This window comes from Kogia breviceps, chromosome 8 (genome assembly GCF_026419965.1).
Source record: "Kogia breviceps isolate mKogBre1 chromosome 8, mKogBre1 haplotype 1, whole genome shotgun sequence".
Taxonomy (NCBI): Eukaryota; Metazoa; Chordata; class Mammalia; order Artiodactyla; family Physeteridae; genus Kogia; species Kogia breviceps.
In genome coordinates, this window is record NC_081317.1 from 107762035 (window position 1) to 107789830 (window position 27796).

Genomic DNA, 27796 nt, shown 5'->3' on the forward strand with positions numbered 1-27796 from the left:
GGCTTCACAGAGGGGCTGGCCACGGCCTCTGGCCTTGAGGAACCCCTGAGCCTTGCCCGGCAGAGAGAGGACGGAAGAGGAGACAGGGTGTTGAGAGGTGAGGATGGATGAGAGAGGTCAGAGGGTGGGGCTGGGAGGTTCTCCTGAGCCCACGGGGCCAGGCTGAGCTGTGTGGACCTGTGGGTGAGGGGACCGTTGAAGTGGAGAGATGGGTGTCAAACCTGTGGTTTGGAAGCGTGCTCTGCTGAAAGCGTGGAGGTCGGTAGGGACTGGGAGGCCTGCAGGCGGGGTCACCGTGACCGCTCATGTATCCTGGCTGCCTGCTGAGAGCGTTCGCCTGCACTTGGCGGTGGCTTTGTTAGTATCATGCGGTGCGGTGCAGAGAGTGTGTTTCAGGGGATGTTGCCAAGGACGCCGTTGGTGGGGGGGTGGAGCCAGTCAAGGGAGGGCTGTGACCCACTTTGGGGATTCAGGTGCCAAAAGGGAGACCGAAGAGCCCTGCGTGCAGACCACCAGGGAGGAGGGAGGCGACACGGGAGGGGGATGCCGTCACGGCTACAGGGCAAGAGCCAAGCTCGACCTGGCATTTTCCAGGTAGTGAACGGGCCGAGTCCTAATGGTTCTGGAAGGAGACAGTCTGTTGTGATGAGTATGGGTCAGCCTGAATTTGAATCTTAGCTCAGCCACTCCCTGTGTGGCCTTGGGCCAGTTACCTAACTTCTCTGAGCCTTCATATTACCCAAAGGTTCATGGTCAAAGATAAATAAGTCAGGGCTTCCCTGGTGGCGCAGTGGTTAAGAATCCGCCTGCCAATGCAGGGGACATGGGTTTGAGCCCTGGTCCAGGAAGATCCCACATGCCGCAGAGCAACTAAGCCCGTGCACCACTACTACTGAGCCTGCGCTCTAGAGCCTGCGGGCCACAACTACTGAGCCCGCGAGCCACAACTACTGAGCCCGCGTGCCAGAACGACTGAAGCCTGTGCGCCTAGAGCCCCTGCTCCGCAACAAGAGAAGCCACCACAATGAGAAGGCCGCACACTGCAACGAAGAGTAACCCCCGCTCGCTCCAACTAGAGGAAGCCCACGTGCAGCAACGAAGACTCAACGCAGCCAAAAATAAATAAATAGATTTATATTACAAAAAGATAAATAAGGCAGTGCATGTGGAGCACCTAGCACATAGTAGGAGCTTGATCAGTGGTCATTCCTTTCCTAAATCATGCGGAGTTTTCAGGGGGTCAGCCCACAGGGAGCAGAGAACTTGCCTTCTGCCATTTACTTTTCCGGGTGGGGTTTTCTTCCAGATCCCCCACCTGAAAAGGGGTCACATTAAGGATTGTGGACACTGGACACAGATGGAGAAGTAAGGAGACGGGGGTCCCTGGGTGGGGAACGTCAGGGCTCCCTGTTCACCTCCCATAAGCCGCTTACTTTACCACCTCTGCCTTCGCCTGAGTGAGGGAGTGCGTCCAGACAGATGCGAATTGGCTTCTGTTCCCTTTCCAGGCCCACAGAGTTGAATCAGATCCTCATTGAGTGGCTGGAGACTGACGCCAGCAACCCACCAGAGGTCTCGAAGCTTTAGGGTGTGACTTGTGTCAGCCGCCAGCAGGCACTCCAACCGCTTCATCTGCTGGGGGCGCTTCTCTGGTACCCGGATGGGGCCTTACCCGCATCTCTCAAAACCAGCAGCGTTGTTCTGAAGGGGTTTGCAGCAAAGAGTGATTTTCTCTAAATGAAATGAGTCCGATTTGGCATAATTTTAGATACAGGAAAAATCACGTGTGATTAATTCTCTGGGTATAAACGTATCACTTTATGTCTAAGGAGGGTTAGCGTTCCGTGGGGGACAGAATGGGGTGGCCAGGGGGTGATTTCTCTTTGACGAATCAAGTCAGCGTTTTGATGACGCAAAATCAGCAGTTTCGAAGCTTTTCAGCAGAGATGGGAACTCCTTTATTCAATAAAATGAGGAGAACTGCGATAGTGCTCTTTGTGTTCTTGGGAGGAAAGCAGAGTGATTGTTCTGGGAAAGTGTCGCGTTTGGGTGAGCACGGTTCCCTCTGCCTTGAGGCTCTCTACGAGCCTCTGCGTGATCAGGAACAGTGCCGTCTGGAGGAACTTTCTTTTTTTATTAATTTATTTTATTGAAGTGTAGTTGATTTACAATGTCGTGTTAAGTTCTGCTGTAGAGCAAAGTGATTCAGGTACATATGTGTATCCATTCATTTTCATATTCTTTTCCACATGGTTTATCACAGGATATTGACTATAGTTCCCTGTGCTCTACAGTAGGACCTTGTTGTTTATCCATTCTGTATGTAGTAGTTTGCATCTGCTAGCCCCAAACTCCCGATCCATCCCTCCCCCACCCCCCTCCTCCTTGGCAACCACAAGTCTGTGCTCTGTGTCTGCGAGTCTGTTTCTGTTTTGTAAATAAGTTCATTTGTATCATATTTCAGATTCCACATGTAAGTGATATCATATGGTTTTTGTCTTTCTCTGACTTACTTCACTTAGTACGACAACCCCTAGGTCCATCCATGTTGCTGCAAATGGCAGTATTTCATTCTTTTTTATGGCTAATATTCCATTGTGTATATGTACCACATCTTCTTTATCCATTCCTCTGTTGATGGACACTTAGGTTGCTTCCATGTCTCGGCTATTGTAAGTAGTGTTGGAACAAACATAGGGTGCGTGTATCTTTTCAAACTATAGTTTTCTCCAGATATATGCCCAGAAGTGAGGTAACAGGCTCGGATGGCAACTCTATTTTTAGCTTTTTGGGGAACCTCCCTACTGTTTTCATAGCGGCTGCAGCAATTTATATTCCCGTGGAACTGTCTGACACGATTGAAATGGTCGGTTCTGTGCTGCCAGATAGAGTGGCCAGCAGCCACGTGTAGCCATGTGCCCTGTCTCCCTGCTCTGTTGGCATGGTGTGCTCACCAATCTATGTTCACCTCCCTCGCTGCTCTTTCTGCAGGGCAAGCTTGTGGACAAGGTGGTGTCTCCAGGCTGAATTCTGAATTAGGATGAATGTAAATTAACCAGGCAGAAAAGGGTATGTGTGTCCAGGTGTGTGCAGAAAGCACGGGGCAGATTAGAAATGTTAACAGCGATCATTCTTAAATACCCCTGTGTGCCTGGAGCCCTACACTGACCAACTCTTATCCTTCCCATTTAACAGATGGGAAAACTGAGGTTCAGATAATTTGCCCGAGGTCACTTGGCTAGTGCGGGGCAGAGCCTAGATTCAGATGCATGCTGTCTCGTTCTGCAGGCTGAGCTCCTTCTACCAAAAGCCCTTTTCTTTTCTAAATCTGGGGTGAGACTACCCAGATCAAATCCCTGCTCGGCCACTGACCACAGAGTGACCTCGAGAAAGAGGTCACTGTGCCTCAGTTTCCTCTATTAGAAAAGGACATTAATAGCACCAAACTCATAGGGGGTCATGAGTATTAAATGAGTGAATACCTACAGGGCCCTAGAACGGTGCCTGGCACAGAGGAAGTGCCGCTGAAGTATTAGCCGTAAAATTTCCTGTTTATCCCGGGATAAGGCTTCTGAGGGCTCTAAACTTCCAGCCAGCCCACCACCACCTCCTCCCTTTTGGATCAGAGAATTAAAGGACTCATTTAAAAAGCAAATGTGTGCTCTGGGGGAATGACTACAGAAGCCTGCTAACATTATTTCACTAGCTGCGTGTGTCCAGGCTTATTTGTCCGGAATTGGTTGGAGGAAACAAGAATCTTAGAACATCTCTCATCTGAACAAGCACAAGTAGACAAACCTATTCAGCCTGTCTCCGTTTCCAGTATTCTACCCCGTAATCTCTGTAAACCATTCAAAACGTTCAGAAATTCTACTCTTTCGGCAAGTAAGGGCCGGACGAATCTAGTTCATAGCGTTGCAACACAAATATCACCCGTCATACAAGATTGAGGGTCATAAAAAAAATGCTCCATTGGAAAAGGTCTTTAGGTCATTCCCGAAAAATACTTTGCAGATGCCTTGTTAAGTACAAGTTGTTTGAAGTATGTTCCAATTGATTTGATTTTTAAATGTTATTTTTATTTCAGACTACAAAGGGCATAAGTCACAAGTGTATTTACCTCTGCAGAGGGAAATAGCTTTTTTAAAGAGGCATGGAAGACCCCACCCACATATCAGTGAGATCATAGAGCTCCCTCCAGGGAGCTGAGATCACTCACAGGTTCTATCCTCACACACGGTGGCTGTCAACTAGCAGGGTCCAAGGTTTCCAGGACAAATATCTTCTAAAAACGCATCTATTTAGAACATGCGACAGAAAGCTATTCCTGTCTCTCTTGGGGTATAATGAACCCATGGTTTTAGGCCTGGAAGTGACTCTAAGGCCCACTGTTCACGTTGACATTACCGTGAGCACAAATTGAAACTAAACAATGGTTAAAATATGTAGGTCAGAAGCTCAAAGGTTTTGGCGGCAAGAATTGGGTGGGAAATAGGCCTCGCAGTTCAAAGGAATCCCTCTGGCCACAAATAAAATACTTTCTTGGCAGTTGTGGAAGTTTCTCCCCAGAGTTGGCTGCTGCACCCAATTGTTAATTGTTTCTTCGGCCAGACTGTCAGGTTCTTGGGATTGGAGCCTGCCTGTCTAGGTGATTCATCCTTGATCCTGGTGTTTTGAATGGGTAAATGAGTTAGTTTCAAATGCTTGAATTTTGATGTCCTGCTTCCTGAGATGGATAACCAATTGTGTGAGTATTTTCACTGTCCCAAGCCTTGGTAGATCTCTTACTGTTGGCGTGTGTGCCGATAGCACTACATTCAGGAGAAGACATGCAGATTCTAGACGTCTACACGTCTTCCCTGGGATCCATTGGATAAACCGCGAGGGTATGTCACTGAGCTTCTGCTTCATGAAACAAAGGCGATAATTATTTTAATAACACAGTTGAAGTATTTAAAGATACAGTAGGTTTTTACAGCTTTCATATTTATAAGGCATGGGTAGTCATTTTGGCAATTAACCTAAATACATTTTGTCTTATTTCCATACATATTTGCTGGATTTTGAGGCTGGCACCTGCTTTAGAAAGAGTACCAGTGATACCCCTATTCCTGTAAATTCACTTTTTAAAAATTGTGGTCAAACTTGCATAACATAAAATTTACCATTTTTCAGTGCACAGCTCAGTGGCATTAAGTACGTTCACATTGCTGTGTAACCGTCACCTCTGTCCATCTCCACAACCTTTTCATCTTCCCAAACGACCTTGTCCCCATGAAACACTAACTCCCTTTTCTCCATCCCCCAGTTCCTGGAAACACCCATTCTAGTTTCCGTCTCTATAAATTTGGCTACTCTGGCTACTTCATATAAGCGGATTCATACCGTATTTGTCTTTTTGTAACTGGCTTGTTTCACTTAGTATAAGATCCCGTCAGGGAGGAAAAAAAACTTTCCTCTACCCTTCTTTTTTCTTCTGGCTGGTCTAAGAATTAAATTGACATGAGATAGATTAACAGGAAAGATCAAATTTAATTTCGCATATAACGGGAACCCTACATACCTGAGAGGGCCAGAGAGAGAAAGGTAAAATGAGGTATATATGCCAGCCTGAGCTAAGGAATGGGATAGGAGCCTGGGGCTTCCAAGGACAGGAGGGTCATTCACAGGATGATAAAAGGAAGAGCGGATGCTGGGTACTTAGGTATTTGCCCTGCCATAGACATGGGGCCACTCAGACAAAATCGGTAATAACTCTTTTCTGGGAAAAATCCCCAATTTAAATTCTTGTAGGTAGTTGAGGAGGGAGCAGTAGTTTCTCTTGAACCCACAGGGGCTCTATTGCCTTTAGCTCCTCGTGCAAAAGTAACACACTTTGGGGAGGCTCGTTCTGAGCCTCTAAAATCCTCAAGGTTCATCCACATTGTGGCCTGTGTCAGAATTTCCTTCTTTTTTTTTTTTTTTTTTTTTTTTTTTTTTTGTGATATGCGGGCCTCTCACTGTTGTGGCCTCTCCCGTTACGGAGCACAGGCTCCGGACGCGCAGGCTCAGTGGCCACGGCTCACGGGCCCAGCCGCTCCGCGGCATGTGGGATCCTCCCGGACCGGGGCACGAACCCGCGTCCCCTGCATCGGCAGGCGGATTCTCAACCACTGCGCCACCAGGGAAGCCCTTCCTTCCTTTTTAAGGCTGAATAATATTGCGTTGTATGTATATTCCACATTTTGTTTATCCAATCATACATCAGTTGACACTTGGGTGTACAAGTATCTCTTGAAGCCCCTGCTTTCAGTTCTTCTGTGTACGTACCCCGAGGTGGGATTGCTGGATCATACGATAATTCTCTCCACTGTACTGTTTTCCACACCGACTGAATCCTTTTACGTTCCCATCAGCAAGGCAAAGGGTTTCAGTTTCTCCACGTCATCATCATCACTTGTTGTTTTCTGAGTTTGGGGTAATAGCCATCCTAATGGGTTTGAAGTGGCATCTCTTTGTGGTTTTGATTTGCATTTCCCTAATACTAAGTGGTGAGCATCTTTTCATGTGCTATTCACCATTTGTATATCTTCTTTGGAGAAATGTGCATTCTTTGCCCATTTTAAAATCAGGGTTGGGTTTTGGTTGCTGAGTTGTAGGAGTTCTTTATACACTCTGGATATTAATCCATTATATGATTTGCAAATATTTTCTCCCATTCTGCAGGTCATAAACTCACTTTTTAATCAAGTAGAAATTTACTTCCAATTTTAAAAGGACCTGGGTTAGGACCTAACCTCTGTTTTGTATGTAGTGCCTCTCTGTTTTCCATAAAGTTAGTGCCAAGATGGAAAGGCAGAGGGAGCTTGTGTGACTATCCGGGTTGTGTCAGAATTTGGAAGACAAAAACAATTCTTTGTTTATGCTAATCAAGGTAAGAAAAATCCAGAGAACGCCCCAAACAGTGGTCTTTGTTGCCATTGGAATAGATTGAGGAGATGTATTATTTGCTCAGTGTCTCCATCAGTTATCCTGGACTGAGATGGAAAAGAACCCCGAGAAGCAGGGGATGCTTTAAACCTTGCCATCCAGCTTTGTCGTTTGTTGAATGAACTTTATGCCTTACAGCAGCCTTTTTATTTATTTATTTTGAATAGCTCTTTATTGGAGTATAACTGCTTCACAACACTGTGTTAGCTTCTGTTGCACAGAGCGAATCAGCCGTCCGCATACACGTGTCCCCGTATCCCCTCCCTCTTGAGCCTCCCTCCCTCCCACCCTCCCTAGGGGTCATCGCAAAGCACTGAGTAGATCTCCCTGTGCTGTGCTGCTGCTTCCCACCAGCCAACTATTTTACATTCAGTACAGCAGCCTTTTTATTTTATTTTTTTTTAACATCTTTATTTGAGTATAACTGTTTTACAATAGTGTGTTAGTTTCCCCTTTACAACAAAGTGATATGGGAACATACGTTCCCATATCTCTTCCCTCTTGCGTCACCCTCCCTCCCACCCTCCCTATCCCACCCCTCTAGGTGGTCACAAAGGACAGAGGTGAACTCCCTGTGCTATGCGGCTGCTTCCCACTAGCTGTCTATTTTACATTTGGTAGTGTATATATGTCCCTGCCACTCTCTCACATCGTCACAGCTTACCCTTTCCCCTCCCCATATCCTCAAGTCCATGCTCTGGTAGGTCTGTGTTTTATTCCCATCCTACCACTAATCTCTTCATGACATTTTTTTTTTTAGATTCCATATATATGTGTTAGCATACGGTATTTGTTTTTCTCCTTCTGACTTACTTCACTCTGTATGACAGACTCCAGGTCTATCCACCTCATTACAAATAACTCAGTTTCGTTTCTTTTTATGGCTGAGTAATATTCCATTGTATATATGTGCCACATCTTCTTTATCCATTCATCTGTTGATGGACACTTAGGTTGCTTCCAATGTGCAGCCTTTTTAAAGAGAAGGAGCTGGCTGAGTGGGACTAGGAAGTAATATCTACCGATCAGAAATCATTAAACACTCTTGCAAATGTTCCCAGTGTTTCAAAGAAATGTGTTAAGTTACCATGTACAAATTGTGTATTAAGGACTCGTTTTCACCACTTAATAAGCACAGGAGGGGAGAAGAATTTTTAAAAAAAGCTTCAGTGGCCATTGAGCTGGTAACATTCATTTCCCTTGCCAACAAATGTTTGAAAAAGTTAAGACTCAGCAAGTGTAGAACAAGCTGAGTCCTTCAGACAAGAAGAAATGAGCAATATACCATCGACCTCAACCACGAGATGGCAGATTGAATTAACTGATAGACACCATTTTTGCTGATCTTTATATTTCTTTTCATGTCATTTTTTTTTTTTTTTCAGTAAAGGCAATTCATAAAAGTGATGCGACTGGCTTGGGGGTGAGGGAGGAGGCATTCCGTGCAAGGGCAGTAGCACGGGGTGAAGAAAGCAAGCCTGGTGGGTGACTCCAGGCTTCAGGAATCTCAGCAGAGGAGGGAAGGGAGGCTGCAGGCCGTCTGGGGGCACAGTCCAGCCCCACCGACACCCATGGCATCCAGCTTCTGGAATGTCCTGCCTCAGAATGCATTCACCCAAAGGAGAAAACCTGGCTTCCACTGTAGCTGCGGAGGAACATTTGTAGGTGGGCATAAGGTACGTTTCGCCCGAAGCTGTGGGACAGGGCTTGAGGGTGAGCGGGAAGCAAGCTATTTATTTGGGGTGGCATCGGGCTGTCCCCTCCTCTCCTTGCCATGGGCCTCTTTGCCCTCCTGGTATGATGCTCACCCCACCCCATCTGGTGGCCACAGCCCCTGGACCCCCTTCCAACTCGGAGGAGGGACAGTAGCCAACCTGATAGGTGCTTTCTCCATTCCTCAGCCCTCGGGCCTCCCCGCTGCACCCCTACCAAGGCCTGCCTCTCCCAGGCAGGGAGTCTATGGGGAGGCACCCTCGGGTGATGGAGCTGGCAGCCTTGGAGCGCCCTGGCCTTGACTTCCACCGGGGACAGCCCGAGGGAAACAGCGCAGAGGCAAGAGGTCTTTCTCTTCTCCCGCATAAAGTTCTTGGTGGAGACCCTAGCACAGAGGCTTGCAGGCGGCCACAGCAAAGAACCAGACTGAGTGGCTTCAACAACGGACGCTCATGGTCTCACAGCTCTGGAGGCCGGAAGTCTAAGGCCAAGCAGTCAGCAGGGTTGGTTTCTCCTGAGGCCTCTCTCCTTGGCGTGTAGACAGCCGTCTTCTCCCCGTGTCCTCACTTGCCCTTCCGTTTGTGTCAGTGTCCTAATCTCCTCTTATCTAGACACAGTCATATTGGATCAGGGCCCATGCCAATGACCTCATTTTAACTTAATTACCTCTAAAAACCCTATCTCCAAATACAGTCACATTCTGAGGTCCCGGGGGTTAAGGCTTCAACCTAGGAACTTGGTGGGGAGAACACGATTCAGCCCATGACACAGGTCCCAGCTGTTGTGCCAAATCGGCTCCTTTCTGTGGCCCTGAGCTCTGCAGATTCCTCACCCATACCTGGGACTTTCCTCTCTGCTGTTGAGCTGCTGCTAAGCGATCGTAAACAACAGCGTCTCCACTAGTTGGGATCTCCCTGTGGGGAGCACGTGGCTACCACTCCCCCCCCCCTCAGCACACAACTTTGCAGTCGGGAAATGTGATCACGTACATGCACACACATATGCACCTGGCAGCTGGAGAAGAGCCTGGTTTGGGGGACACAGGTGTCTCCCAACCCCCATTCCAGAACCTCTTCTGTGTATATGTGACCCCAAGCTCCGATCCTCCAGCCCGGCCTCGCCTCCAAAGCCCTAGCGCTGTTGCTCACGCCTCCCACTGGACCCCAGCTCTTGGCTTGGAGAGACCGAATGCCAAGATGCTCAGTGACTGATTAATCTGTCCATTGCACAAACGTGCCTCAGAGGCTGGCGCGGTGCCAGGCACCGAGCCAAGGGGTGGTGACGTGGACAGGAACGTCCCAAGGAGCCTGCCACCGAAAGCTCGGCGCTGGGGGCACATGCAAGAGCTGGAAAGCTTTTCAAGCTCTGATGGCGTCCCGGTGCTTCTCAGACGTCTGTTCTAACCTTTATGTCCACCCAGAGGACTAGGCAAAAGTGCCACCACTTTATTGGAGAGAAAACTGAGCTTCACAGAGGTTAACCAGCAAAGCATGGAAGAGGAACCCACGTCTGCCTGCCCTAAGGCCTGGGGAAGGAAGACCTCAGCTAGAAGACTCTGCCCGGTCTGAGTGTCACTCGTCTGCGCCCCCTTACCCCGTCCCCTGCGCCCCCGTGCGCCCCTGGATGCCACCGGCATCCCGTTCTGTCTCCCTCTAGCGATGGGCAGCCTGTTGTACCCCTCCCCCGGCTCTGACAAATGCACTGACACACGGGCCCCCATGTCACAGCCTCCCCTGACCTGTGGCATTAAGGACCCAGTTTCGAGGCCGGGGGTCCTTCGGCTCCAGAATGCCTATACCTGGCGTCAGAGCTCAACAGCTTTCGGGAAGAGGGCAGCCACCTCGTAAATGCGGCGTGTCCACCCGGAGGCCTGAGAGGAGCCCCGGGGCAGGGGGCAGGCCAAACTGCTGTTTGTCTGGGTGGAGCCTGTCGTCACAGTGTTTATCCACCTCTGCCGGGGCCCCAGGCCCCTCTGTGTGCTGCAGCTGCAGAGTCGGCCCTGAGCTCCTGCGGTCACCGTCACCGCGCCGCTGGCCCCAGCCCCCCGCTGCCCTGTGCCCTGCTCCACGAGGAGGCCACTGACCCACCGCTGGAGCCATGGTAGGGCCACGTGGCCAGCCGTTCAGCCCTGCCGGTCCGCATGCAGGCTCGGCCTGTGAACCCGGCTTGGGAGGGCAAATTGAGGGCAGGTGTGGGGCTACTGGGAGGCCATGGGGAAGCTCTTGAATTGGACTCGTGGCTCTGGGGAGCCACTGGGGTGCTGGGGAAGGGATGGAAGAGGAAGGCCGGGGTTGGACTCCTGTGTCTTTCCTTGGCTGCTCTGTGAGCTCGGGGAGGTTACTCAACCTCTCTGGGCCTCAGTTTCTGCTCCTGAAAATGAGAGTAATATTACCTATTTCGTGGCTTTATTGTAAGGCCTAAATAAGGTCTGACATGCGGAGAGATGTGACATGTGGAGGACCCCGGAACGGTGCCCAGCACACAGCGGGGATCCCACAAGCGGGAGTCTTTTCCCCGTGGCTCTCTGCCGTGGCCTCCAGGCCAGGAAAGGCTGCTGTGCTGTCTCCCAGGGCTGCACCCCTGATCTCACATAGCCCCCTTCTCCTAAGGAGGGGCCGGGTTTTCTGCGTGATCTGCTGCCCTGACCATGGGTGTCCAGGGAGATGGTAGCAGGAAGCCCGCACGTGGCCTCACGGCTTTAGAGCTTCCACTGTGTGTTTGAGCTTCCCAGCGGCTCAGCGCCGTGGCCCCAGCCTCCCACCTCTAACAATATGGGGACTGTGGGATGGGGGTCAGGGCAGCCCTTGGCCACTTACTGGTGGTGACCAGGGTTTTGTCCTGTCACAGGTCCATGGGTACAAAGGAGTCAAATTCCAAAACTGGGCGAGGACCTATGGCTGTTACCCGGAGATGTACTACCAGCCCACGTCTGTGGAGGAGATCAGAGAGGTGAGTGTTCATCTCAGCACAGGGCCCAGGGGTCCAACCTCTGGACCTCCAGCTCCATCTGGGCCCTGTGGACCAGGCCAGCCCCAGAGAGGAGGTGGACTTCCCAGCTAAGACCCTCAGCCCCACCCCAGAACTGCCGGTGGGGTGACAGCTCCATGTGGTCGGCTCCAGCTGAACTCTGCTGCTGCGTGACCACTTGTGGTGTCTGCCAATGACTGCCAGATTTCTATTTCTGGCTCAGGTCTCTTCTCTGAACTTCAGATTCGCTTTTGACTTCTTTCATCAGAGGCTTCACAAACTTATATGCCCCAAATGATGTTTTTGATGTTTGTTTGCTTTCAACCTGTCCTGGTGTAGTCTTCCCTAACTCTGTACCAACCGTGGGATTGCTCAAACTAGAAGCCAGGAAATAGGTCACTGCCCCCTTATCGGACCTCAGCAAGTCCTGCCTCAGAAGTTTCTAGAACCCACCTCCTCCTCTCCGGCACTGTTGTCACTAAGCCCACGCCACCATCCCTTCCTCACATGCCTGTGATGGCCTCACCCCTGATCTCCCAGCTTCAGTTCTTACCTCCCTCAAATGCACTTTCCACAATCAGCAAAAGTAATTTTCTTAAAACGTAAGTTGAATCGGGCTACTTCCTTGCTCTTCAGAGGCTTTCATTGTTTGTGGAATAAAACCCCGACTCCTGACCCCAAGGCCATGCATCCTCTGGGCCTGTCTCTCCGGCCTCCCTAAAGTCCCTCTCTCCCTGGCTCACTACCTCTGTACCTTAGTACTTGCTGTTCCCACTACCTGGGATGCCTGTCCCATCGCTTTTAATGGGACTGACTCCTTTTCATCCTTTAGGTCTCAAAGTAAATCACCTCCTCAGAGGCTTCCCAGACCATCTTATCTGAATATTTCCCCATCTTCTGTATCTCAGCTCCTTGCTTATTTCTTTCATTGCATGTTCAAAACCTGCGGTTGTTTTGTTGACATGAACGTTTGCATGCTTTTCTCTCTCTCCCTCATAAGGATTTAAGACCATGCTTGTCTTGTTTTCCGTTTTATCCTCAGCACCCAGCCCTGTGACCTGTACACAGGAAGCACTTACTGAATATTTGTTGAATGAGTGAGTGAATGAATAAATGAATGAATGAATGGACATGACCCGACTTCTGCCCTTAAAAGGCTTGCCTCTGAGACAGGCTGCCTGTGACTAACCCCAGAGGATGCAGACGTTTCACTAGCACCAGCAGAGCACAGAGAAGGGAGAAATTCATACTGCGTGTGTGTGCATGGGTGCGAGTCTGTGCACAGGTGCGTGTGAGGGCACTTGGAGGAGAACGTTGGGAACGACACTGTCACCACTAAGTGATCTGCACTTCTGCTTCATATCTGTGGTCTCATCCATCCCCACAAGCCCCTGTGAGGCAGTGATTATTATCCCCATTTTCCAGATGAGCAAACTGAGGCTCAGAGAGGCTTTGTCATTTTCCCGTATTAGTAAGTGTCAGAGCCAGGATCCAAACCAGGATTCAAAACCCCCAACTTCTCATGCATGAGAATGAAGGAAAGTGGTCACTGAGCCGGGCCCTGGAGGATGCATAGGAGCTCAACAGGGAGCTGGGCAAGGGCAGCGTGAGGTGAAGGAAGGTGAGGAGGACACCTGGAGAGTCGTCAGACGTGGCTGCCGGAGGGTGCATGGGGGGAGGGGAGGGCAGAAGAGGAAGGCTGGGAGGCAAAGTGGCTTTGAACAGATCTGAGGGCCTTGAATGCCGAGGCAACATGCTTCATTCTGAGCTGAGGGGAGAGGGTGGAGGGGTGCCGGTGTCCTGCGTGCAAAGGCTGTTTCTAGCCATGCTAGCCTGCACAACTGTGAATTACAAATAGGAGGAGGCTGCTGCAGGCCTGTGTTTCCCTGGAGAGCTGGTAGGGTCAGGGGGTGGGGAGGGGGGGATAAAAATAGTTGTGTAGTCAAGGGAGTGCGAGGGAGATGGTGTTAAACAGGTGTCTTCATTGTATTGACATTCAGTAGAAGCTGCAGCCTTAAACGTGCTTCACGCATGAGTGTGGGCGTGGAAGACAAGTGCTATGGAGCATCTCCCAATCTTCCTTGACCCTGGAACCCCTCGAGGTATAAATCCTGAGACTGGTGTTCCAAGCCCAGACACAAGGGTGAAAGAGTATGGATTCCTTTGGGTGACACCATGCATTCATTTCTTTATTCATTCAAGATCACTAGAGACGGCCTATTCCCGTCAGGCCCGGGGTAGACACGGGGCCACAGTGTCAAATTAAGCCACCGCCCCTGCCCCCCGGGGGGGCCTTCATCCCACCCTGGGAGGCGGCTGAGGCCCGTGTGGGCCAACACGAGGAGACGGGCCTTCTTCTGAAGGTGCCGGGTGCCTTTGAAAGGTTTTGCCCTGGAGAAAAATGTGACCAGGTTTGCCAGCTGCCTCGGGGAGCACGCCCAGGAGCCCCACTGTGGGGTGCTTCCTTGGTTCTCCCTCCCGCTCGCTTCCCGGCCCGTCTCTCTGGCTCTTTCCCGGAGTGGCCTGCACAGCGGCCTCCAGCCGGGCAGGGCCTTGGGGCGCTGGGGGCCCAGAGCCTGGGAGGCCCCGCGGCCTCACGGAGAAAGGCCTGGGCCGGGGCTGACGCAGGCGTTGCCTCGGCAGGTGCTGGCCCTGGCCAGGCAGCAGAACAAGCGGGTGAAGGTGGTGGGTGGTGGCCACTCACCTTCAGACATCGCCTGCACCGACGGCTTCATGATCCACATGGGCAAGATGAACCGCGTCCTCAAGGTACTCGGAGCCCTGGGCTCCCCTCCTCTGCTGGGCCCCATGCCAGGCAGCCATGGTCTCCGTCTCAGAGTCCAGGCGGAGACTCCTTAGCCTCTTCCCTTGGGCCTTATCCCCTCCCCACCTCTGAGCCCCAGAGGGACCCCCCAATTCCTGGTCCCCGGTGATCACCCCTCCCCAGGGTCCTGCCTGGGCTTGCTCAGGCCTCTCATCTGGTCTGCGCGCCCCCTTGTGGCCACGGAGAGGATGTCCTTCCTCCCCTCCGGCCAGAGCCTCCTCTCCACTTCTCTAGAACAAGAATGGCAAGTCAGGCCCCCAGAGGCGGACTCACAATGACAAAGCCAGAAGGCTTTGCACTTAACTTGTTTTACTTATCGGGAAACTGAAGATCAGAGAGGGAGAGTGATTTGCCTAAGGTCACACAGCCCATCAGCAGCAGGGCGGGCCTCAGACTCGGGGGTCTGACATCAGCCCTGTGCTGGGATACTGTCCATGCAATTCAGCCATGAATTCAGGCCCCACCACCGCCACCTCAGGTGCCTGCCTGGGAGTGAGAGTACTGGCAGGCGTGCCTCCCGTTAAGAGGGGCTCCTGTTCTCACCTGACCTGATGGGGCCAGCTCCCCTGAGCTGTAATTTTTGCCAGGTACCCCCCCCCCCCTTCCAGCCCTGCTCGCAGAGGTTCTGGGTTTCTCTCTACTATTTATTTCCTGATTTGCTCAGGCTGACAGTCACCACCCCGTAGAAAATGTCCCAGTCAAGACATCAGTCGTGGCAGAAATTAACTCTGATCGCTAATTAGTGAGGACTGGGCTCCAGTAATTGATTTTGCCAGGCTCTGGGCTCGGGGTCAATGGAATGTGTGTTTTGGAGTCACACAGATGGGATTCTCATCTCGGTTCCGCCACCAATGTTTGTGTGACCTTGGGCAAGTGACTTCAAGCCCCTGAACTTCAGTCTCCTCGCTGTGAAATGGAGAGAGACTGCTCCTCCCCCGACCCCCGGGGCAGCCATGGTTGGGGGCGGTGGGTCTCAGGACACAGCACAGTTCTCCCAGTCCCACAGTGACTTGGGCAAATCCCTTCTCTTCCCTGCTTCTTATTTCTTTCCCCTGTGAAAAGGAGGGTGACGCAGAATAGTCCCAGAGCCCCAGCACTCTAGGGCTCTGCCTGCACCCCTTTGGCTGCCTGCAGCGGGAGACAAGCTTGTACTCACAGCCCTGCGGGACTGCAGGACAAGGACTGGGCGAAGGCCTAGCTCATCCCAATCTCTGCTGGTCTCTTGCAGGTGGACACGGAGAAGAAGCAGGTGACCGTGGAGGCCGGCATCCTCCTGGCTGACCTGCACCCACAGCTGGACAAGCACGGCCTGGCCTTGTCCAAGTAAGAACCATATCCCTGCTTCCCAGGTGGGCCAGTGATGGCCCCTGCTCCCTGCCCTGGCCTTGGCTGGACACTCAAGCATCTGTCAGGAGCCAGAGAGAAGCACTTCTTAGGATGCATCTGTTTCTCTGGACCCCTGTTCCTCCCCCCACAAAGTACCCATCTCCCCATCCCCTGTGTTCAGGGGCTATTGTGTGAGAATAGAAAGGCATAGGCTAGCATTAAAAAAAGTCTAGTACAGTGATGGGAAAACCATGCATTAAGTCTTTCTTAAAACTTGCAATAAAACTATATGAACCCAAACAGAAGGATATACAAAGTAAGCACTCAGAGAAGCAGAAGAGCGTGCTGATTGAGACACAGGGCTTCCTGGTATACCTATATGTGGCTTCACTTGTTTCTCCTTCCAAACATGTTATCAGTGAATGCTCAAGTTTAATATCAGGAGGCTTCCACTGAAATAGGAAATGAATTTGGCAGAATGCAGCCAAAGGAGTGAATGTCTAACTGTGGGGTTTCAGCCACTAGAAACAAGTCACAGAATTATTTTGGATATTGGGGTAGCAATCTCTTCACAGCTGGAAATTGCCACCATAGAAGCCTGTGGTTGGTCTTCAGGTGTGGGTGGGTGTTCCATTCACCTAGCTTTCTCATTGCAGGCCCTGAGGCATCACTATATTTTTTCACTCTGAAAACCATTCTGTTTCTGCCTCTCCAAGGGTCATGGCAATTCAAACATTTATGGAGGGTCTACCATGTGCAGGCTTTGTTCAGGCCTAGAAGAGGCCAGTTTGAATAAAACCCAGACCCACTCACAAGGAGCTCCCTGCAAGGCGGGGAGACAGACCCACGAAGTGACAAGCGTGACACAAAGCAAGAGGCGCAATGCCAGAGAAGTGTTCAGGGCACCGTGGGGTTCCTGGGGGCCCATGGTCAGCCTTGGCAGGCAGGGGAATGTGTGAATGGATGGGAATCAGGGCAGGCTTCCTGCAGGAGGGGCCCCTCGGTGGAGCCGTAAAGGATGACCTGATGTGAACCAGAAAAAAGAGAGGAGAGAAGGGATTCGGGCAGAGAGGGCAGTGTGAGTGAAAGCCCAGGAGAGGGAAGGTGTGGGCGTGTGCAGGGCTCTGTATGCAGCTAGCAGACACATCTCCGTGACCGGCGACTACAGGAGATATGTTCTGTTAATCACAGGCTTTTTTAGCTTCTGGGCGCTGGAGCACTTCTGGGCCCTGTTCATGATATATCTCTGTCCTCCCTGGGGACCCTTTCTTCCTCAAGTGCCTGCCTGCACAGGGCTCATCTGCCTCTCAAAGGGAGTTTGGATGTCCTGTCCTGTGTATCCCAGGGGCCACCTAGGTCTGCAGCTCCAAGGATGTCGTGGGGACCTCGGGAGTGGCTGGGGGCTTGGGGGGCAGCACAGAGCTGTGTCAGGCCGCATGCCGGTGGCTTGATGTCCTCTCTCATCGTATCATCATCCCTGGGAGGAAGGACTAGAACCCCCTTTTAAGGATGCAGAAAGTAGGGTCTTGAGGCAAAGGCGCTTCTCAAAGTCACGCAGCTGGAAAGCTCTGGAGCTCCCACTGTGTGGTGAGCCAGGGAGAGCAGGACACAGGCGCTGTCCCTAAGAGGGGGGGACAGCAGCTTGGTGAAGACCCCAGCTCCAGAAGCAGGCCTGGGTGCGAATCCTGCTTCTGCCACGTACCAGCTGTCACTCAAGTTCCTGGACCCCTCTGGGCCTCAGAGTTCTCATCTAGAGAATGGGTCTGTGAAATAGGGGCGCTCAGAGGCCTGCGTGAGGCAAAGGTGCCCCCCATAGTAATTACTCAGTAAGTGTCGGTTCCCCCTTCATTTTCCTGGCTCTGTCTCGCTCCACAGACTCCAGAAGTGACCCTTCCCCTTGGCTTGTTCTCTCCCCGCCTCAGGGGACTAAAGTCTAATCCTTCCTTCCTAGGTCTTCCTTCCCGAGGGCCTCATGTTTATCCAGCTTATTTCTTTTACTTATTTATTTATTTTTATTGAAGCATAGTTGATTTCCAGTGTTGTGTTAGTTTCAGGTATGCAGGAAAGTGATTCAGTTTCATAAATGTGTGTGCGTGTATTCTTTTTCAGATTCTTTTCTGTTATCGTATATTACAGGATATTGAATATAATTTCCTGTGCTATACAGTAGGTCCTTGTTGGTTATCTATCTGATATATAGTCGTGTGTATATGTTAATCCCAAACTCCTAATTTATCCCTCTCTTTCCCCTTTGGTAACCGTAAGTTTGTTTTCTATGTCTGTGAGTCCACTTCTGGTTTGTAAATAACTTCATTTGTGTTGTATTTTAGATTCCACATATAAGTCATAGCATATGGGATTAGTCTCTCTCTGTCTGACTTACTTCACTTAGTATGATCATCTCGAGGTCCGTCCATGTTGTTGCAAATGGCATGATTTCATTCTTTTTTATGGCCGAGTAATATTCCATTGTATATGCGTACCACATCCTTATCCATTCATCTGTCAATGGACACTTAGATCAGCTCTTGCCTTTAACGAGGTCCCAAGCCCATTTCCGTGTTGCTCTTTCGTCCCTGTGAGCTTCGTGGACAAGGGTAGACTTACTGCAGGTCGGTGAACCGTCCCCTCCCCTGTCATGGGCACGAGGTTGTCCGCAGTTCTTCACCAGCGTTCGTGACGCTGCGATGAACCTCTTCGTGCATCTGTCTTTCCACATGCTGGGGCATTCCCTGCGACAGGATTTCTGTGGTCCTCTTTTAACATTCTGGTATTTTCACAAGGGGTGATATCACCAAGTCACCCAACTCATGTGGACAGAAAGGCAAGAATGACACAAGGGTGAGGGCAGAGGAAGGAAGAGGCTTCGGTTTCTTTCATCCTCTTCCTGTTTCACCAGGGCCGCCCCAGGTCCCGTTGCAGGAGGGTGTGAGGCTAGCTTTTCTCATCATTGTCAACCTGCCTCTTTGGAAGCCAGGGCCCTCCTGCCTCAGGGGCCCTGCGTCTGCGCTGAGGGCCAGGTTGGGTCCCATCCCCGCCCTCCCGGCCGGGCCCATTTCTCAAGTGTGAACCAAGGCAACTGGGCTATCGTGAAGCTGTCGTGTAGCGGGCAAAGCTCCAATCTCCTTGGCCCCCAGTGGGCCTTCTGTAAACACTGGTTCCTTTCTCCTTTCAGCCGGGGCTGGGATGTCTCAGAGAAAGCTCCTGAGAAGTAAGCTTTCTTAAAAACTCCTGAGCCGCTCTCTTTCCTGGACCCTGAGATCTGAGCATATCTTTCTGATTCCTGTCCTCAGAGCCCACACCGGGGGAGGCGTCTTACTCTCCTTCAGGAATCTGGTCCTCGTGCACACGGCATCCTCTTATTATTTGTTCCAGGGCCTGGAACACCAGGCTGAGGGGTGCGGGCTTGATCCTGGAGGCCCCGGGGGGACCCTGGAGGTTTCTGAGCAGGGGGATCACGTGGTCTCCTCCAGCGTCCTCGCACAGCTGTGTGTGCAATTCTGACACGGGGACTCTACAGGCCTCCCCAGGCTGGGGCTGGAGAAGTCTTAGTAGGAGCGCTCGGCCTGTGGTTGGTGGAGAAGATATTGCTGGCAGATGGAGGTCGGAGGAGAGGGATGCTCTAGGCTGCAGAAAGCCCGAGGCAGGCAGGCCTCTCCTCGGAGCTGAGCCGTATCTTCACTAGCCCATCCCACGGGCCACGCGGCTCACAGACAAGGAGGGCTGGCTTGAGTCAGACGATCTCAGATGTGGTAAGTTGGGGACGAGATTCCCAGGCAGGAGATGGATCAACTATTCTGCTCTGAGGGGCCTCACGCCGAAACCCCGGAGGGCATTGTCACAGGAAGCCTAACCGGTCCCTTCGTCCCTCCCCCTCCTTCCAGCCTGGGAGCCGTGTCAGACGTGACTGCAGCTGGCGTCATCGGGTCCGGAACTCACAACACGGGGATCAAACACGGCATCCTGGCCACCCAGGTGAGTCTGTCTGCTTCGCCACCGACTGCCAGGGAGAGGGGAGGATGGGACGGAGCCCCTCTCCCCCTTTGCACCGTGGCCGCTGGACAAGCAGGTACCCCAGGGCAGCGTCAGCACAGCTCCACGAGGGCCTCAAACCCATCCGGTCTCGCCTCTGACGGAGACTCGGCAGGGGTCCTTCAGAAACATCGTCTCCCCTAACCCTCATCCGTTCCCAGCAGACGCGAGTGACGAAGGCGCCCTCATGCGTGTTGTTGCAGCCCTGCCTCTCAGGAGCCTCCCGGCCACCCTGGGGAAGAGGGCAAGCGGAGCAGAGGGTTCCATCCCCATTGAAAGGTCTGAGGCAGGAGCCGGGCAAGGCAAGGGGCCTTTCCATATTAGCAAGTCGGGGAGGAGCCAGGAAGGAGCCCAGCACAGGCGGGCCTGGGACCCGCACCTGACCTTCACCGAAAAAGCATTTCTTGAACTTCACGAGCGCCCAGTTTGGGGCACGAGTTCGGGACTCAGACCTGGGCCCCAGACCTCAGTCCGACGTGCACTGTGTGCGTCATGCGGGCAGGTTATTTAACTCATCTGGACATCCCTGCTTTCGGCTGTCACCTGGGGAGAATACTCCTCAACCCAGGGAGGGTGTTCAATGAGACAGCACGTGCCAATGCCGGGGGCTGGATGACAGTTCATGACGCCTGCGTCAGGAGCCACCCGTCTGGGGGGCGAACTCCTTTAACTTCCAGTATTAGGAGGAGCTTCTAACAGGCCAGGCTGTGGCTCCGTGAAGCAGACTGCTGGGGGGGCCCGTGGAGGCTGGCCGCTCACCCTCAGGGGAGAGAGAGAGAGAGAGAGACCCTCGCGCTGGCCATAGCTCACCGCCTGCTTCCCTGCAGAAGTCCACCTACACTCTGGGCCGTGTGGCCTCTGGCCGTCGGAGCATCACCGCTAAGTGCCGGGGTTTGGCTTTTGCCTCCCAGATCTTTGACTATTGTCTGTGTGACCAGGGAGGGGACAGGTCTCTTTACCTCTGGCTGCCTCAGTTTCCTCCCCTGGAGAATGGGGGTGATCACAGCAGCGATGCGTGCAGGGTGCTTAGCTGAGTGTACACAGTTAGTGCTCAGTACATGTTTGTGATGGGTTTGTATGTAGGACAAGGCCCTCTCCAGAGCCCACACTACGCTGTCAAAGAAATGTGACAACTCAGACAGAGTCTGGAAAAGAATTCTGAGCGGTCAGAAATCAAAATGCACGTGACATTTACTGGCCACTTCCCCGAGGAGGCTCAGCGGAGCAGGATGGACCTCTGCACGCAGGAGACGGGAGGGCACTGGCATCTTTAACATCCACTGTACCCCAGGCAGTTAGCTGGCTGCGTCACATACTCTCTCGGAGTTGGTTATTATCCTCATTTCACAGATGAGGAAACAGAGAGGTTAACTCACATGTCCAAGGTCACACAGCTGGTGAATCTTGGTCCTCCTTTATTATCACTGGACCCTGCTGCAGTGTTTCACTGGCAGCTCTCATGCTCTGCCCTGGATCTCAGACAAAGTCTGGTTTTTATAAAAAATCATGCTGACGCCCTCAACTCCCACAGAGGGCCACCGTGCCCCATTTCGGCCAATTTCTCCTCTTTCGTCCTGGTTGCTGTTAATTAGAATTAGTTCAGCTTTATCTGTTCTCTCACCCTGAGCACCGAGCCGCCAACTGCACACGTCGAAAGCAATTTCCATCCTGATGAGCAGGTAGCAGAGTGGGGAAAAGTGCTTCAACAGGCAATGACAGAGGATTCCTCTGGGAATGGGGGCCAAGGGCGAGGACACTGACGTAACCCCCTGTCTTCAACTGCGCACCTCGCTCTTTGCAGAGACCAGAGGTTTCCAGTTGTGTGTGGCCAAGTAGGGAATCTAGTTCCGGAGGCAAGTGAGAGGTCCCCGAGTGAGAACACTGACTTGAGCTGGTGCCCCGGGGGTGGGGGGGCAACAGGCAGAGAGAACCTGTAGGGGACCCTGGTCCCCGGGCCGCGTGTTGGGACAGCGGGGCCGGCTCTCCCGCAGATGCACACACATCCTCCCTTTGCCTTCACAAGCCACCTCCAGCCGGGGTTCTCGGGGCTCTTTGGAGCCTGTCTCATCTTAGACTTCTCCCGGGCAGAGGCCCAGCTCCCTGCATCCTGAGTGTGAAGTCCAGAGAATGATCAAGGCAGCGGTGGGAGGACACACCCCTGGGGTCCCACGGAACCGCATGTGATATATGGGCCCCCTCCCCGCTGAGGGCTGATGCCACCCAGACACAGCCTCCTTCTCCCCATTTCCCCTTTCTCGCTCCCCCAAGACTGAGGCTGTCTCGGGCTGTGACTGGAGACCCAGCTGGGAAAGTTCCCTGTGACCAGGCGGTGGTGGCCTTCTGGGAATAGGATCTACCTGGCCTCACTTCCAAGGACAAACAGGGAAGGGAGGGCTTCACGCGAAGTCTCGGGGTTCTGCAATGTGGCTCTTCTCTCCCTGCCAGGTGGCGGCGCTGACCCTCCTGACGGCCGATGGGGCCATTCTCGAGTGCTCTGAGTCCAGCAACGCAGAGGTGTTCCAGGCGGCACGGGTGCACCTGGGCTGCCTCGGGGTCGTCCTCACCATCACCCTGCAGTGCGTGCCCCAGTTCTACCTGCAGGAGACTTCCTTTCCCTCAACCTTGACAGAGGTACTGTCTCCCCTTCATCACCGCTCAGCCTCAGAAAATAAAGGGAGGGCATTAATAAGTCATGCTCCACTGAGAGCCCCCGCTCCGAGCATTTGCCTCTAAGTAGCAGCTGCTCCGAGATGCACACAGCCCCCAGCCTCGTGTCCCCTCTAGACGAGGGTGGGCTCCCTGATGGCCAAGCCGTCCAGGTGAGCTGATTGTGAGCCACAGGAGGGCACTGGAGGAGAGGACGGGAAGCCAGGACAAAGGACTCTGACGATGGCTTCCTGCGTGTCAAGTCGGGTTTGAAGATTCAGCTTCTCGGCCATTTTTCCTCCCCTTGTGTGTCTTTCCTTTCCTTTCCTTTCCTTTCCTTTCCTATTCCCTTCCTCCCATCCAGCACGTGTATCTATCCTGGGGCTTCCAGCCTGAATTCTGGAAAAGTCCCAGGAAAGCCACCACGAGGTGCAGTGTACAGCCTGTGACACCTCTCTGAGTCAGACCGCCCTCTCCACTGACCCGCTGTGACTTTGCACAATTCCTCCCTCCCCCAGCCCCAGCTTGGATTCCTCACCGATACAGTGGGGATAAGGGCACCACTGCCCCCACGGGGTTGCTGTCAGGACTCAAGGACACACAGCACTTGAGTCCTCTGCCCTTTATAGCCTCCGAGAGAGGGACCCTCCGTGCATCCTCTCTCTGGCTTTATTCGAAGAGAATACTACCTACTGACGCCTGCTCTGCGGGTAGATTCTAGACTCTGAATCTACACGGCACTTCCCAGGCCTCACATGCTGGTTGCCCTAATTTGCTCATGAGCCTCTTAACATTTTGTTTCCCTCCTCCTTCCTGCTCGGTGGTCAGTTTCTGGAGAGCCAGGGATGTTATCTGAGGTCTTTTTACCTCCCCAGGGTCCACAAAATACAGGCCTCAATACCAGGTAACTCAAGGTCAGCTGGTCAAGACTTTATTGAAAATCCATCCCTTTCTGGGATTTTCCGCATCTCCTCCCACCCAGGCTGTGTGTGGTCCATCTCAGATGCAATTAAATTCCGTGCTTCGCATGACTGATTTTCTTGACTCCATCTCAGCACGGTTTCTGAAGGTTGCTCAAAGCCATATGAGGGGAAGGGGAGTTCAGAATCAGTGCTTCTGGGCAGTGAGGCCAAGGAAAGGGCAGCCTTCATGGCTTTTTATGACAGTCTCAGCATTCCTGACTCTTTGCAGTCTGAGGGGTATGAAATCACAGCCAGTGAGAAGACATGAGGATTTGGGAAATTGCTGTCGACCTTTTGCCTTTTATGCCATGCAAACCATAATGAGACGTGAGGAGTACAGCTGGCTGCCTGCATCACCCGCTCCTGCTACGCTCTGGGAAGCAGGTTTGGTCCCAGGGACACACCAGCCTTGTCAGCATCACCCCCAACGCCTACCACTCTCTTGGGTGGTCGCTCGCTGATGACTGGGTAACCCCCAGCCATGGGACATGGAGCTCTCAGCTTCTGCTCTTGAGCCTGGTAACCACGTCCCAAGGACCAACTCAGCAGTGGCACTAACTTGGGGGGAATGAATCCTCTAGAACCCTTCATGCCAATAACATGCCAAGGAAGACATTCCTCGGGGCCCCAGCTCCTTGGATGGTGCTCCCAGGAACCGCACGTCAGACCGAGGAAATCCATGATCTAGGGACCCTCCTCCTCCAGATAGGATTGTTTGTAGGCCCTGAGGGAGAGAGTTCAGCTCACAATGGGATGGGCCTTGGATTGGCTCCATCTTTCAGCCACCACTCCGTGCTAAGTTAGGGAGCACAAGAGAGTACAGAGCTAGAGCGTGCATGGTGCACGCCTCCAGGAACTTAGAGTTTAGTATCGGGGAAAAAGATATGCCTTGTCCCTCTAATTCAGGGAGGCAAAGAAATGACAGAGGTCAGGAGAGAGGCACAAAATGTGATGTGAGAGCGGCTCTCGTCACTCCATTCGGGGTGGCAATCTGGACACGCATCTCTCAGTCACCAGAGCTGAGAAAGGGGCGCCATTACATTTAGTGCTCAGATTCTGGGCAACATAGGATGGCCTTGGATGCTGGGACACGAGGAAATGGGGGCTTTTCTGCTCTCTCGTGTCCTAGCCCCATCCTCCATCCAAGCCCCAGACTGTGTTCCCTGCTCTCCCAGGAGAAAATCAGCTCTGCCCGGAGGTGATGGGTCATGGGTCCGCCACCCAGTCAGGAGGGAAGTGATAGTAACAGGGTTCTGGAGTTTCTTCCTGAACTTTTCCCAGGTCTATAGCCCAGCAGAAAAGGCCCTCCTCTTCAAATAAGGAATCATAGGGCCCTCCCGCATTTATTGTATCCAAGGAGCTATGCCAGCAGCTCTAGGGCAAGGGGTTGGGAAACTTCAGCCGGCAGAGAAGGGCTGGCTTACTGCCTGCTTTTGTAAATAAAGTTTTATTGGCACACGGCCACGCTCCTTGTTAATGTACCCTCCGCGGCTGCTTTCACGCCACCATGGTAGAGTTGTGTAGTTGGAACAGAGACGGTAAAGCCTAAAATATTTACTATCTGGCCCTTTACAGAAATAAAATTTGCTGGTCTCTGCCCTCGGGGAGAAACTAAATATGAATGAAATAGTCCATGGCCTATAGGAGACGCCTGATGGATTTCAGAGACAGATGTATAGACTTCAATACCTGTCCTATACTTCTGGGGTGGATGTGATATAAATAGAAACTGCTTAGAATGGAAGGAGAGAGCTTTGGGGCGGGGGTGGGGGCTTTACATTGAGCTTTAAAATGACGATACATCTCAGTTCAGATCCCACACTTTCCAGGTTCTCCACTGTCACTCGTGGCCAGTGGTGAAGGTACCGGACAGTGTCTGTAGAAGGAGGCTTCTTAGTGCTGAACTGTTTGGGCTCGATTCCGTAGGAAATGGAGCCCTGCTGGGGATTGTTGAGCTGTGACGTTGTCTGGAGAGATGAAGAATGAAGCACATTATGAGGCTATAGTGCAAGAGGGCCGGTGAGAGAGAGCAAAGAAGGCAGCTACGTCAGCCGCCTTCCTCGGCGGCAGGAGCAGATTATAGGGAAGACCGGAGAGACACGTGCGGAGATGCAATAGGGTGACCGACAGCCTGGGCCTGGCACGGGCCGAGGGACGTTTAGCATGGCAGCCAGGTCACTGGAAGGCAACCCACTCCTGTATCCCCCAGGCCTCATCAAGCGTCGGTTAACGAGTTAGGGGTCCTCCCTGAAGTGGTGACAAGGATCCAGAATTCTAAAGTTCCCCCACTGCTCCCAGATGCTCCAAACTGAAGTTTTAGGTGGGCTCACCTTAGTGCTTCATCTTGGCTTCACCTCCCTTCCTGGTTAGACGTGGAAATCACAAGTTGTGTTTAACAGCTTATAAACTGCTTTCATATCCATCAACTCCCTTGGTTCTCACAACAGTCCTGGAAGGAGAGAAGGGAGGGAGGGAGGGAGGAAGGGAGGAAGGAAGGAAGGAAAACTATTAATGTCTTGGTTCTACAGATGAAGACACGCTGCCCAGAGGCCTCAGGGGCTTCTTGAGACTCACAACTGAGAACTCGGGGGGTGGGGAGTAGGGCCGGGGCCCTAAATGTGTGCCAGCATTGCTCACATTCAGAAACAAGACTCTCCACTGGGCGTATGCCACGTGGCAGGCACTCGACTCAGAAGCTTCAGCATAGGCTATCTCATTTCATCTGCACAAGTGCCCACATGTCATTGGTGGGAAAACCAAGGCTCAAGAGAATGGGGTTCCTGCAAGGTCGTGTAGCTGCAGAGCCAGGACTTACTCCAAGAGCAGCTCCTCCCCTACCTCCCGGCTGCCTATCAAACCCCAAATCTGTCTCTGCTTTGGCTCAGAACTTGTCCTGTATCAGCTTGATGGATGTCAAGGAGACATGATTTGCTCCGCGATGTTATTTCCACGTGTGCAAATGATGAGCCATATTCGAGCAAGGCTCTCCTGTCCGTTTCATTGAGGGCCCTCCCCATGTCAGGCCTTGTGGGGATAAGAGATGGTGAGAATGACAATACAAGAGTAATAGCAGCAGCAGCCTGTACCTGTACAGGGCTCACCAAGCTTGTGACACCGTTTTAAGCATTTTCTAAGCATTAGTGCATTTAATCTTCATAACAGTCCTGACATAGGTACTGTTGTTAATCCCACTTTACAGATAAGGAAACTGAGGCACTTGCCCAAATGTACATAGATAGTGATTATTCAAGCCAGAACAAGTGAGAAGGCATTTCTGTCCTCTAAGTTACTAAAGGAAGTCAACCTGTAAGTGGACCACTTTAATGTCCAGCATCTCATAAGACACGTTCTGTGCTATCTGGCAATGTTAGGACAATTTCAGGTATTTTCTTTTGATGGTGGGCTCTGACTTCCAGCATCCGCACCATCATCCTGTGACCAATACAATCTCTGCCCCTTCCTCCTGCCTCGGATAGGTTCTTGACAACCTGGACAGCCACCTGAAAAAATCCGAATACTTTCGCTTCCTCTGGTTCCCGCACAGCGAGAACGTCAGCGTCATCTACCAGGACCACACAAACAAGGTAGCCGGGGCATCTTCCCCTCCTCACACACAGATCACCATTCCCACACGTCCCCACCACCCCCCACCCCGCCAGCTCCCAGGGCGCCTGACGCCTGTTATCGTGCTGATCATCCGTGAGAGGTGAGAGGAAAAGCAAGGGTGAGCGTCACTGAGCCCGAGGAGAGAAGCACAAAAGGCCAGAGGGTGGAAGGAAGAAGGAAGGTGGGCCCAGTAAGGGTCCATGTGTCTGCGGGGAGGGATGCGTAAGGGTGAGGTCAAGGGACAATCCAGATGTGGGGCAGGGGAACAGGGGACAGAGGTGTGGGCGGGACAGGATAGCCTCAGTCCTAGGAAGCTGGGCTAGACCTCAGAAGCCAGCTAATACATCCCACCTTCCCTCCAGGACCCCCATCTTTCCCACCCCGAACCGTACAGGTGAAGAAACCCTTGGTTTTGTCTCCCCACCGTGACCTTAGCAAACAAGCTGCTTCTCAGCGGAAGAAAACAAAACCATCACTTAGGAGGATGTAGATTGAACAAGTCAGGCAAAAGCCAGGATACCTACTGTGTGTAAGGGGCTGGCGTAGGGCTCATAAAGGATGATTGCTGGACACCCGGCTCGTGGGCTCTGAAGGGGAGGGACAGATGCACATTTTTGTCTTGTGCAAAATACGTGAATACATGAACATATAAAAAAGCATGAGACGGAGGGGATAGGGCATGGGAATCAGCGGTAAGAAGGGAGGCTTTCGATCGTCCTGGCAGCTGGGTCACCCTTCCCCCGTGACACAC

The 27796-nt window shown here is 52.3% G+C and overlaps 1 protein-coding gene across 15 annotated transcripts in view; it reads left to right on the plus strand.

The window, feature by feature from the left end:
* The window catches only part of EPHX2 (epoxide hydrolase 2), a 102816-nt gene that overhangs the window by 65608 nt on the left and 9412 nt on the right, over positions 1 to 27796 (plus strand). For 5 of the 15 annotated variants that reach the window (XM_067039947.1, XM_059071606.2, XM_067039948.1 and 2 more), the window contains 6 exons: positions 11530 to 11631; positions 14293 to 14418; positions 15702 to 15796; positions 19684 to 19774; positions 22277 to 22462; positions 26916 to 27023. In XM_067039947.1, coding sequence (XP_066896048.1) covers positions 11530 to 11631; positions 14293 to 14418; positions 15702 to 15796; positions 19684 to 19774; positions 22277 to 22462; positions 26916 to 27023 — 708 coding nt within the window. The other 10 variants (XR_010841660.1, XM_059071611.2, XM_067039954.1 and 7 more) reach the window with 8 other exon arrangements.